The 13,014-nt window shown below is 39.2% G+C and overlaps 1 protein-coding gene across 1 annotated transcript in view; it reads left to right on the top strand.

Moving 5' to 3' along the window:
• Positions 1 to 13,014, top strand: part of KIF6 (kinesin family member 6) — a 284,325-nt gene that overhangs the window by 110,416 nt on the left and 160,895 nt on the right. Inside the window, exon 10 of the mRNA XM_048843480.2 lies at positions 5,190 to 5,293. Within this exon, the coding sequence (XP_048699437.2) occupies positions 5,190 to 5,293 (104 nt within the window). The remainder of the gene's footprint in view (positions 1 to 5,189; positions 5,294 to 13,014) is intronic.

The following is a 13,014-nucleotide window of genomic DNA, read 5'->3' as shown; positions in this document are numbered from 1 at the left end:
TAGAACTCACTATACTTAGGGTGGGAAGAGATGAGAACTTTTACTGAGTTTTAGAAATGAACTATCCTTTCTAAACTTAAATTTGGCTTCCTTTAATCTTGTGTTTTCTGTAACAATAATTATTGATCCATGTTTATTTAGATGGGCTATTTAAAACTTAGAAGCATTCAGCAGAAATGGAAGGGAAAAAGGGTGGCAATAGCTGTCTTAGTGATAAAATAGTTGTGGCTTCATAGCTCTGTAGAAATAAGGTACGCTACTGAGGTGGCATGCTTAATCCAGCGCTTAGTATGATGTAAGGCTTAGAACTGTTTCTTGGAGCAGTCTTCACGCAGGTCTGCTGTACTTCTCTCTATCCAGGAAAAGAGGTTCCGTTGCTCCAGTTGCCATTAAGGAAGGAGGAGGAAGACTAAATCAAATAGAAATGGGATTTCTATGATAAAATGTTAGGCAGTAGACCTTGTTCAGCTCCTGAGGGAAGCAGGGAGGATTGAGGAAGAGAGCAGGGGGCTGAGAAGGAAGTTCCAGAAGAGGAGATGGGTTATAATCCACAGTCATAAAGGGAAAGTTTGCCACAAAAAAACTGCTTCCTTTGATGTATGTAACAGAATTAGAATATATACATTTGTCTATTTGACTTGTGGCTACTGTTTCCATTAAAAGATGCTATATGCAACACCCAGATTCACTGCATATTAACTTCATTTGATGAGAAGGTCTGTATTCCTGAAAGTTGGTATATTAGGAAGTAAAATAAAAAGTAATTTTCTGCACTGGTTACATAACCAATAACTTGTTTCCTTTGAAAACTCAGAGAGCATCATTTTAAGGAATGATCAGTTCAGTACACTACAGCACATAATAATAGCTGTCTCAGCAAGTGGGCTGCATATTGAACATCAAACGATATTCTCTTCCGACACAGTGCAACATTCGGGTAATGTTACATAAATTTCTCCAGAGGGAGAAAGCTTGGATGCAGTGAGGAAAGAGTGATAGATGTGTTGCAGTATATAGAGAACAACAAAGATCTAAGAAGGAATATAAGTTCAAGATAAAATCTCATTGTATTATTTTGTTGATATCCAACTACTAGTATTGGAACCCATAATTCTTAGTGGGCATAAAACTGCAGAAATGGAGGCTATCTTTGAAAACTGGACCATTGCTTTTCATCTTTGAAGAACACAGAATTTAAATGATTCTAGTTGAAACTATTTTGGGTCCCTTTTTTGTTCAGCATAACTTCCATAATCAATTCTTTTTAATACTGTAAAATAATCATTATAATTTCTGAAGTCTGACACAGTTAATTTTAATTGTATATTTTGTATTTCTGTGGACCCATAATTGGTTAATTTAAAAAAATGAAGAAAGGGTTTTATATGACATAGGAGGCAGTTGATTTCTCAGGCATGTTTTTTTCTTTTGATTAATGAGTATCCTAACTCTGACTGACATTTACTGTTATCTAACACATTTCAGCCACCACTGTTAATGGGGCTGTGTTTATTTTAACTTGGTCTTAATGTTCAGAGAGGATAGGAGTGATCCTTGCTGGGTCTTCTCACACTTTGCTATAAATTCTTTCTCCCACAACTCCAGCTATTAAAAAAACTTAAAATGAGAGGCAAGTTGAAGGATAATAAAAGAAGTTTAACATTGCATGAGATGTTTTTTACCATATAGGGTTAAATCCTGCCACACCCTTTTCATGGCCCCAGAAGTCTTAATTGCAGTGAAACACATGCAGGGCCCCCAACATTTACTACATACTGCAGAGCTTTCCTTCCACATGTTCAGTGTGCTGCCATCTGCAAGGTGGTGTTTGGGGAGCAAAGCATAGTTGGCCTAGAGAGGGTTAGAAATGGAGTTAGTGGATCTGTGATTTTATGAATCGATTGGCCATTCCCTCCCATGGAGTAAGGGGATAAAGCACAGGAACCATAGAGGCTACATGGTTCCATGACCACACTGTGGCCTAAGGGGATTCCTTGTCCTTCATCACTACCACAGTTATCTTCCCAGTGCACAGCTGTGTGTGCTGGGCTTATGATTTGGCACATAAAATTAAACACCATACTAGTTTCATGATTCATCATCTTTACTGTAAGTGCAGGTCATACAAAGGGAGTGCATAACACCTTAGTGCTACTAAGGTAAGTTTGACCCTGAAATGTATTTTATCCCTCACTAAGGAGAGTTACTGTATGTTTTTCACTGTTTATTTCAGCTAAACTGACCAATAGATGTGGAATCTTTTGATGCCCATTTTCTTCTCTTCTTCTTTAAAGCAGTTTAGCTTTGACTACCTCTGTTTCCAGACAAAAGTAGGATTTAGTTCAAACTAAAAACCAAACGCTGAGCTTCAATTGAATCTAGTATACTGTTGGCACTAATCAAAAAAAGATTAATAGTGAGCTGTAACTCACGAAAGCTTATGCTCAAATAAATTTGTTCGTCTCTAAGGGTGCCTCAAGTACTCCTTTTCTTTTTTTAGAATAATAGTGTGACGTTCCCCTGGTGTTATCTGGACCTGTGATCTGCTAGATCACTCCAATCTTTGATTCTGGGAGCCAGCCTTACCCTGCTCTGCTCTGAGAACCCCCACTCCTGGGCTGTTCACGCACAGCCTCTAGCGTGTAAGCTGCTACCAGCTATGTGAGTGAGCACTTTTGGCCAGCCTCTGCTTGGACTGTGCAACTGAATGACACTAGTCATATCTCCAGTCCCAGACACAATCCTAGGAACCTCCATTTTGTAGTGTCCAGTTATGCCTGCTGGATGCTGCAAGCTTATTTGAGTTCGTCAATTTAACAAAGAATTGATATGCACCAGGCTTGTTATCCCAAGGGGAGTCTCTGACACGCTTCAAACCAAACTCACTGCTTCAGGTAGAATAAACAAACAAATGTATTAACTACAAAAGATAGACTTTAAGTGATTATAAGTCAAAGCACGACGAGTCAGATTTGGTCAAATGAAATAAAAGTAAAACGCATTCTAAGCTGATCTTAACACTTTCAGTGCCCTTACAAATGTAGATGCTTCTCACCACAGGCTCACTGGTTGCGCTTCAGCCAGGCTCTCCCCTTTGTTCAGCGCTTCAGTCGCTTGGTGGTGATGTCTGTAGAGGGAGGTGGAAGAGACAGGAAGAGCATGGCAAACATCTCTCCCTTTTATCATGTTCTTTCTTCCCTCTTGGCTTTGCCTCCCCGCTTCAGGGTCAGGTGAGCATTACCTCATCGTAGTCCCTGACTGACTAAGGGAAGGGGGGTGACTCACTTGAGAGTTCAACAGATCCTTTGTTGCTGCCTAGGCCAGTGTTCTTTGTTCCTGTGAGACTGGGCTGGGTTTGTCCCATACATGCACTGATGAGGTGTGAACTGCCTCTCTGTTCCTGGAGAGTTTTGCCTGGGCTTGTTTTAAGCCATGAGGACACATTTTCAACCTCATAACTGTATGCATGAAATTACAACCTATAACATTACTATAACAACAATGCTCAGTGCATCATGAGCCTTCCTAAGACACCCAACATGACAAACTTTGCATTGGATACTGCACAATCATATTATAAGGATGAACATGGGGGTGCAGGGTGTTCCCTATGAGATAAAGAGTGTCACTAATAGTATTTTATAATTATGGTTATTTGGTTATTTTTAACACTGTTTTTAAAAAATCAACATTTTACTCCTACCCTGTAGATTGCATTTCAAATATAGATCAGATAAATGTTAATCATTGTAACGTTTGAAATCGCTAACTAAAGGTGCAGAGTCAGCTGCACACACTGCCTTTTTATACTTCCAGCCTAAATTTTCACTTTAAAGTTTGTACCAAGTACTGGATCAGTATCAGAAAGTAACAGTAGAGTAACCAGTCCTAATATCAGATTAAAAATCCTGACATGCCAATGGGAATACAGTACATTTATGGTGGTAATCAGAGAGTTTGTAATGAGACATTTATCAGCATATTTAATTCTCATATAAAATACTTTGTTGAGTTGCAGTAAAACTTTCAAAGTACCTATGGTCCCAGTTATGTAAACATTAAAAAAAACTTTCAACAGTATTTTAGTTATTTTTAAAAAAATCAGAAATGCAGGAAATTCAAAGTTACAGTTAAATTTATGGTTAAGAAATCCATATATCTGAAAGGATTTTAATGCATGATTAGAACACCCAAAGAATCTTAACTGTAGGAGCATATACAATCAGATATGTTTAATTTTGCCTGAAATCCATGCCATGTAACATTTGAAAGGGCTGCCTTTTTAAAGCTATTGTATGTGGAATCAAGGCCTTCATATTTATTAAGGGTTTTGAAAAATAATGTACTTTTGATATTTCTCTAACCCGTCATAAGATGTTAATTCATTAAAAGGGCCAAATCCGGAGAGGTGCCAAGTACCTGCTGTTCATATTTTAGTCAAGGGGAGTTGCAGGAGGTCAGCACCTCACAGGATTTATTCCTAGGATATTGTATTGCCAGAAGTCTCCTCATACAAACTTTCTGTTTTAAAGCAATGAGATTCAGGTTCCAATAGTGACAAAATTAGGAAACACAATATAGATATTCAGATCACCTCCTCAATTACTTCTACTTATTAATGTGGTTTAATTACTTCTCATTATGTTGATTCATAATACTTGCTGGTTATTGGCTGTATATGAATGAAGCACAGTGTACCTTTATATTGGAGAACATTGATTTTTATATTTTAAAAAATTTCTACATTAAAAATTTAGTTTTCATTTAGAAACTTATTTTGCTAAAGAAGAAAAGAATGATCCAGCTTTGGGGTGTGGTTGTCCAATCTTTTACTCTTTTTGGCAAAGATACAATAACAAGTAAAAGTAATGTCATAAAATTCTCTTCCACTCCAATGACAAATTATTTTTCTTATATATAATCTTTTAAAATCATGCTGTACATCCATGTCTTCTAACACATACAATTTACTGAATTTGGAAGGCTTTTTCCATTTTTATAAATGGAAAAGACAAGTGGAATATATTTAGTCATTTTGGCCTATTTGAAAAAAAGGAAATTGTAAAATGAGAGTGAAAAAAAAACACACACAATGTAATGTTCTATTGATCTCAGGTTTCTAATGCAAAGATCATGGTCTACCCATTAATCAGAAGGTGATGCTTGTTTTATTGCCTTGCCATTTGTAGATGATTATCCAGCTGAAGAAGGTGATCCAGGAACTGAAGGATGAGCTGGCCATGGTAACTGGGGAGCAAAGAACAGAAGAACTCACACAAGAAGAGCTACTTCAGTAATGCTTAATATTTTCTTTTTCTACATTCACAGTGAAAGTTTTTGTTACCTTCTCTGTTGGCATAATGAAGTCCAACTGACCTCAAAGCGTTAAATTCCTGGAGACAATAATAAAGTGCAGTTAGGCGCCAGGTTAGAGTGACAACTTTCCATGAAAAGCTGTACTAGGCTGCTGGCGGTGTTTTCATAGCTTCAGCTTTGAGAAAGTAAAGAAAAGAGAATGTGAAGGATGGGAATATCCATCAGATCCCAGCTGAGAACTGTTGTATAATAATGCAAAGTAAAAAAAAACCCAAACACTCTCAATACTGGATGTAAGTTCTGAAAAGAATTCAAGAACCGTCCTTTCTGTTGAGAAGTATCTTGCTGCAGTGTGTTTGTCCAGTATCAAAGAAAACTTGCACTACTAATACGTAAAAAGAAAAGGAGTACTCGTGGCACCTTAGAGACTAACAAATTTATTTGAGCATAAGCTTTCATGAGCTGGAGCTGTAGCTCACGAAAGCTCATGCTCAAATAAATTTGTTAGTCTCTAAGGTGCCACGAGTACTCCTTTTCTTTTTGCGAATACAGACTAACACGGCTGCTACTCTGATACTAATACATAGTACATCTGTGCCTTAAAAGCCAAACATTTAGAATTTTATCAAGCATAGTATTCAAAGAGCATGTTTAATACATATAAGTGTTTTGGGAGCATATAACTTTGCTGTAATAAAACAGTAGAACATAATGTAAGGTAGTTCTGTGCCTGGTCTAGAAATATAGTCTGGAGCCGCTATACTCTGTATACAGTGTTTCTCAACCAGGGATACGCGTACCTTGAGGGTTATGCAGAGGTCTTCCAGGAGATTCATCAACTCACCTACATATTTGCCTAGTTTTACAATAGGCTACATAAAAAGCACTAGAAAAGTCAGTAAAAGTCAGTACAAACTAAAATTTCATAGACTATGACAGGTGTAGGCAACCTATGGCACGCGAGCTGATTTTCAGTGGCACTCTCACTGCCCGGGTCCTGGGGTCCCAGGGTTTCTGCTGCTGGCTTGGGATACCATCTGCCGGCCCCCTGCCAGCTGGGGTTCCATCCACCAGCCCTGCTAAGCCCGCTGACGGCTCCCGCTCCTGGCCACCGGTCCCAGGGGCTCCACTGTCGGCCTGGGGTACCGTCTGCCGGCCCCACTCAGCCCACTGCCGGTCCTAGCCCCCAGTCCGGGGGGCTCTGCTGCCGGCCTGGGTTCCCGGACACCAGCCCGGGGCTCTGCAACCACCCCCAGCTGTGGCCCACTGGCCCCAGCCTGGGGCAGTGAGGGGTGCAGACAGGGGCAAGAGGGGCGCAGCTCAGCACCCCCACCTTAAAAATTGTTCCCGCGCCACTATGCTGGGATATTTTTAAGTCCTGATTTACTGCTTACATCACCATCATGCCACGTGGAACAGCGCACTGCGTTTGACATTGAGATTAGAATGTACGTGCAAGTACTGGAATCAGAATTTTCTGACAGATTTCAAGATTTCCAGTGATTTGGCCCAATGCTTTCTGTTCTAATTAAACCTGAAAAGTTCAATGAAAGCGACTTGGATTTGTCTGTATTTCAGTGGATGGGTGCTGAAGATTTTGAAATGCAGCTCATTCAGTTAAAAAGTTCAGAATTGTAGGCATCAAAGTTTGGAGATCTGTGGAGTGCACTTGAAGCTACCGAGAGAGATCATGGGGCCTCTATTCTGACCTGCTGGACGTCCCTGCCAGTGAAATATAACCGTTTGAAGAAAATTGCGTTTGCAATGCTTTCAGCATTTGGATCCACATACCTGTGTGAACAGGTATTTTCACACATGAAATCTGTCCTCTGTCCCTCTCAGAGCTGGTTAACAACTGATCACTCAGAAGCCTGTGTGCCGTTTAAAGTATCCAAATATGTGCAAGACACTGGAAAACTCAGCAAGGAAAAGCAAGGACCAGGATCACACTAAACTGATAAGATCTGCATTTTAATTTAATTTTAAATGAGGCTTCTTAAATATTTTAAAAACCTTATTTACTTTTCGTACAACAATAGTTTAGTTATATATTATAGACTTATTGAAAGAAACCTTCTAAAAACATTAAAAGGAATTACTGGCTTACAAAACCTTAAATTAGAGTGCATAAATGAAGACTCGGCACATCACTTCTGAAGGATTGCCGACCCCTGGACTATGACATGTTTATACTGCTCTATATACTGTACACTGAAATGTAATTATAATGTTTATATTCCAATTTATTCATAATTATATGGTAAAAATAAGCAATTAAGCAATTTTTCAGTAATAGTGTACTGTGATACTTTTGTATTCATATGTCTGATTTTGTAAGCAAGTAGTTTTAAGTGAGGTGAAACCTTGGGGTATGCAAGACAAATCAGACTCCTGAAAGAGGTACAGTAGTCTGAAAATGTTGAGAGCCATTGCTCTATTCCCAGCTTTGATAATGACTATCTATGTGGCTTTGAGCAACTCACTTAATTTCTCTATGCCTCATCTGTAAAAAGAAATTAATACCCATCTTACAAAGTGTTGAGAGGATTAATTAATTATTTAACAGTGAAGTGAGTTGATGTTAAATGTTAAATATTTATTACTATTAATATGTAATTAGTACTAAACTCATCCAAAGAAGGATTAGCAGTACTAACAATCTCCATTCAGGAGCAATGGCAAATTTTAGTGGCTTGAACCCTCACCAGAGACATTAATGTGCATTTTGTGGTTGGGTTAGCAATTTTAAAAAAAAACAAAAACTTCAATCGGTGTGTGTATTGAGGATGAGGAACCAGACAGAAATCTGTAAATGTTAAATCTTGCAAAGTAGATCTGAACCATTCCCAACATGGGCAATTATATTCTGCCTACTTAAAATGTCTCTGCAGTTTTTACTAGATTGTTAATTTATCATTCTGCCAAAAAAAAAAAGGGAGGTATCCCTTTCCCAACATGATCTGTGCCCCCAAATACCTTAGAAGCTAATATCAGATATGACATAATGAGGAAGTAATAAGATAGTAGGGTTGAAAGACAGGGTTAACATCTGTTGGATACTGTGGTTATTCAAAAAGTGCTAATGGTCAGCATAGTGGAGTAAAGAAATTTTTGTTTGTTAATAGAAGAAAGGAATTTCTTTGTTGGCTAATTTCTTGTTGGCATCACAGAAGTAGTCTTGAAGAAGCTGAATAAAGGAGTCATCTTGTCTACATGTTGACTTTAAAGATTTAAATTTTCTCACTTTTGTCTTTGGGGTCTGTTTTTAGATTCCTTATTAGTTTATGGTTTTTGACATTTGGTAGAATATGACTTGCATGAGAAAACACCAAAATGGTCTTTGTTTGGCAGCATTTTGGTATCAAGTAGACATGTGAAATGTTACATGCATTACATCAATTTTTCACTCTCGGCTTGTCTGCTAAAGGGTTTTTGTCGTGTTCTGTGATGCTGGTTCTTTTAATTGTTTTTGAGGTCATGATCACAAATCCCACTTATTGAGATTTCCTGCCTCTGCTATCCTCTTCCCCAAGATTGACAGTCAGGTATGGTGGTACAATATGGTAGTTGTGTGCATCTGGAAAACCTACTTTAAGCAATGTGTGAATACAAATGCACAAGTTTTGAAGGACATGAATTGAAAGAAATTAAGTGTTGTTCTGTTATGTCATTGCTTTTTATCTTAACCCTACAAGGCAGTGGCTCCCCAACTTGTTCCACCGCTTGTGCAGGGAAAGCCCCTGGCAGGCCGGGCCAGTTTGTTTACCTGCCGCATCCGCAGGTTCGGCCAATAGCCGCTCCCAGTGGCCCTGGTTCGCTGCTCCAGGCCAACGGGAGCTGCTGGAAGCAGCGGCCAGTACGTCCTTCGGCCCACGCTGCTTCCAACAGCTCCCATTGGCCAGGAACAGCGAACCACGGCCAGTGGGAGCCACGATCGGCCGAACCTGCGGATGCGGCGTGTAAACAAACCGGCCCGGCCTGCCAGGGGCTTTCCCTGCACAAGCGGCGGAACAAGTTTGGGAACCACTGCTATAAGGTATACAAAAGCAGTCCGTTCTGCCTTCTCAGAAAAGGTAACATGGCTGCCTCTGAAAGGAGTGGCACGGAATTTCTCATTCTAATCCTTTCAGAGCAAAGTAGGGAGATGATTGTCTGCCATTAATGAACACTGAGTGGCATAAAGCAAAACTCTGAGCAGGACCTTACTTATATTAAGACAATTCCATTTTTGGAGTATAGACCATAAAATTCTACATTCTCTTAACTTGGTCTTTTAGTTACAATTAGCTCAGAGTTGTGCAATGTGGATATTTGCCTTTTTAAAAATTATTCTTTGATGGAACTAAGAGCTTTGTAATTAAGATAGAGAGCCAAACTTAAGTCCCAATGACTGAGATACAAGACATTTCCTGGCGGTTAATAATCAACAAGGAATGCCTCTGGCCATTAACCCCAGCGAGACATTAACCCCAAAGAATTGCCTTGTTCCAAGGTCATTACTGCTATTACACACCAAAAATGGCAAACAAAAATAGACATATTGCGGTTTTTTTAATGGTTAATGTCGTTTCAAAGGGTATGTAAAAGGCATTGCTAGAGAATTGATTCCCTGTACACAAGCAAGTCAAATTGCTTGAATCTCAACATTCCATTCAGTTTATAATGATAATAAACCCAAGTTTGGATGATTAAAGTGGGAAAAGTTTCTAATGTCAGGATCTAGTTATTTGTTTAGTTTGTGTGTTTTTCCACATACACTCTGTAGCAAAACAGCTGGAAGTGAACTAAACAGCCAAATGAAAGTTTATAAAGCTTGTGCTTTAGTGAAAATGACTTTCTGTATTTGTTTGAACTTCTACACATTTCTTCTGTTTGTTCTGATAAAATAATAAGTGTAAATAATTGAAGACTATTTAGTATATATTACACTGTAGGAAATAAAATTCTTTAAAAACATATATTGTGAAAAAGATGCAACTGAACTGTATTTGAAGAATATATATTTGCATAGCCAGTCATGAGTGTAACTATATCTGCAGGTACATGAACACCAAGAAGTGGCATTTAAGAGTACAGCCCTCATTTAGTGTCTATCTGCCCAATACTGCAAACCTCTACTCACAGGATTAATCCCATTTATTGAGACTATCCACATGAGAAGGACTGCTCACATGAGAGAAAGTTTGCAGGAACAACCGTAAACTAGGGAACAAATATAAGTGGACAGTACTATAGGGGGGTGGCAGCATCATGATCTGCTATTGAGTGTGTGACTGTGAAACCTCTTGTTATAAATTTGCATCAGGTTCTCCTACATTTTAATCTAAATAGGATTACTTAATAGGTTAGGAATGGGGAAGATAGTTATGACATACAGTAGAGGAGAAGAGATGCTGGCCCCACAATATGCCATCATTTTTATGGCTGACTTAGAACAACACTTGCTCAGCTCTCGTCCCCTAATGCCCTTACTCTACTTGCGCTATATTGATGACATCTTCATCATCTGGACCCATGGAAAAGAAGCCCTTGAGGAATTCCACCAGGATTTCAACAATTTCCATCCCACCATCAACCTCAGCCTGGACCAGTCCACACAAGAGACCCACTTCCTGGACACTACAGTGCTAATAAGAGATGGTCACATAAACACCACCCTATACCGGAAATCTACTGACCGCTATTCCTACCTGCATGCCTCCAGCTTTCACCCAGACCACACCACACGATCCATTGTCTACAGCCAAGCTCTACGATACAACTGCATTTGCTCCAACCCCTCAGACAGAGACAAACGCCTACAAGATCTCTATCAAGCATTCTTACAACTATAATACCCATCTGCTGAAGTGAAGAAACAGATTGACAGAGCCAGAAGAGTACCCAGAAGTCACCTACTACAGGACAGGCCCAACAAAGAAAATAACAGAAGGCCACTAGCCGTCACCTTCAGCCCCCAACCAAAACCTCTTCAACGCATCATCAAGGATCTACAACCTATCCTGAAGGACGACCCATCGCTTTCATAAATCTTGGGAGACAGGCCAGTCCTTGCCTACAGACAACCCCCCAACTGGAAGCAAATACTTACCAGAAACCACACACCACACAACAGAACCACTAACCCAGGAACCTATCCTTGCAACAAAGCCCATTGCCAACTGTATCCACATATCTATTCAGGGGACACCATCATAGGGCCTAATCACATCAGCCACACGATCAGAGGCTCGTTCACCTGCACATCTACCAATGGATATATGCCATCATGTGCCAGCAATGCCCCTCTGCCATGTACATTGGTCAAACTGAACAGTCTCTACGTAAAAGAATAAATGGACACAAATCAGATGTCAAGAATTATAACATTCATAAACCAGTTGGAGAACACTTCAATCTCTCTGGTCACTCGATTTCTAATCTAAAAGTGGCAATTCTTCAACAAAAAGACTTCAGAAACAGACTCCAACAAGAGACTGCTGAATTGGAATTAATTTTCAAATTGGATACAATTAACTTAGGCTTGAATAAAGACTGGGAGGGATTGAGTCATTACACAAAGTAAAACTATTTCCCCTTGTTTATTCCCGCTCCCCCCCCCACACACACACACTGTTCCTCAGACGTTCTTGTTAACTGCTGGAAATGGCCCACCTTGATTATCACTACAAAGGGTTTTCTTCCCCCCACCCCACTCTCCTGCTGGTAATAGCTCATCTTAAGTGATCACTCTCTGTACAGTGTGCATGATAAACACCCATTTTTTCATGTTCTGTGAGTATATAAATCTCCTCACTGTATTTTCCACTGAATGCATCCGATGAAGTGAGTTGTAGCTCACGAAAGCTTATGCTCAAATAAATTGGTTAGTCTCTAAGGTGCCACAAGTACTCCTTTTCTTTTTGCGAATACAGACTAACACGGCTGCTACTCTGAAACCTGTATATAGGCTGATACAGCATGCAGAGTTGCCCGTAATTAGGAGTCACCTTACAATAATGGCTCTCAGAGGCACAATGAATAATTCTTTTAGAATAGCGGCAGCCTGTTTGGCCTAAAACATTAGGAATCTCTGCCAGACTAGCATTTCTTGTTAGATGTGGCTACTTATCCTATCAAAGGAAATTATAACTAACATCTACTGTGGAGTGCGGATTTATTTGCAAATTTCTACTGTGTTAACACATCTTCCATTGACCTTTAATGATCTGTATCTAAACTATATATTTTGAAATATTCAGAGTATTTGTAGTTCTTTTCCTTCAAAATTCTTAAACTTTAATAGAAGTCTTTCTGTGGTCTTTCCTTAAGGTTTATGTAGTATATTATAAATCAGAAGCAGGTATTTAACTAGAGAAGTGAATAACAAATTTGTCCTGGACATATTTAGACCTTCATATTTTAGCAGTTTCATTGCGTTCCTTCGCCTAAATTTTGGGAAGACCAAAATAAAATTAGACTTTTAAAGGCATTCTGTACTATGTGGTATAATCAATTTATTATTAGTTTGGTGCTTACAGATACCCAAAAGAAACATTCAAGTACAAAATACCTGAGCTAAAATCTTTCAAGCACTTACCAAGTACTTCATTTGCTATCTTTGTATAATTGTTTATTTCAGTTAGGCTCTTTTCAGTAGAGGAGGGATACAAAAATGTAGCTAGGGCCTGTGGAGAAGCCATGGAGCTCAGAGCCAGG

The sequence above is a fragment of the Caretta caretta genome, chromosome 3 (genome assembly GCF_965140235.1).
Source record: "Caretta caretta isolate rCarCar2 chromosome 3, rCarCar1.hap1, whole genome shotgun sequence".
Taxonomy (NCBI): domain Eukaryota; kingdom Metazoa; phylum Chordata; order Testudines; family Cheloniidae; genus Caretta; species Caretta caretta.
This window is presented reverse-complemented; position numbering and strand designations above follow the sequence as displayed.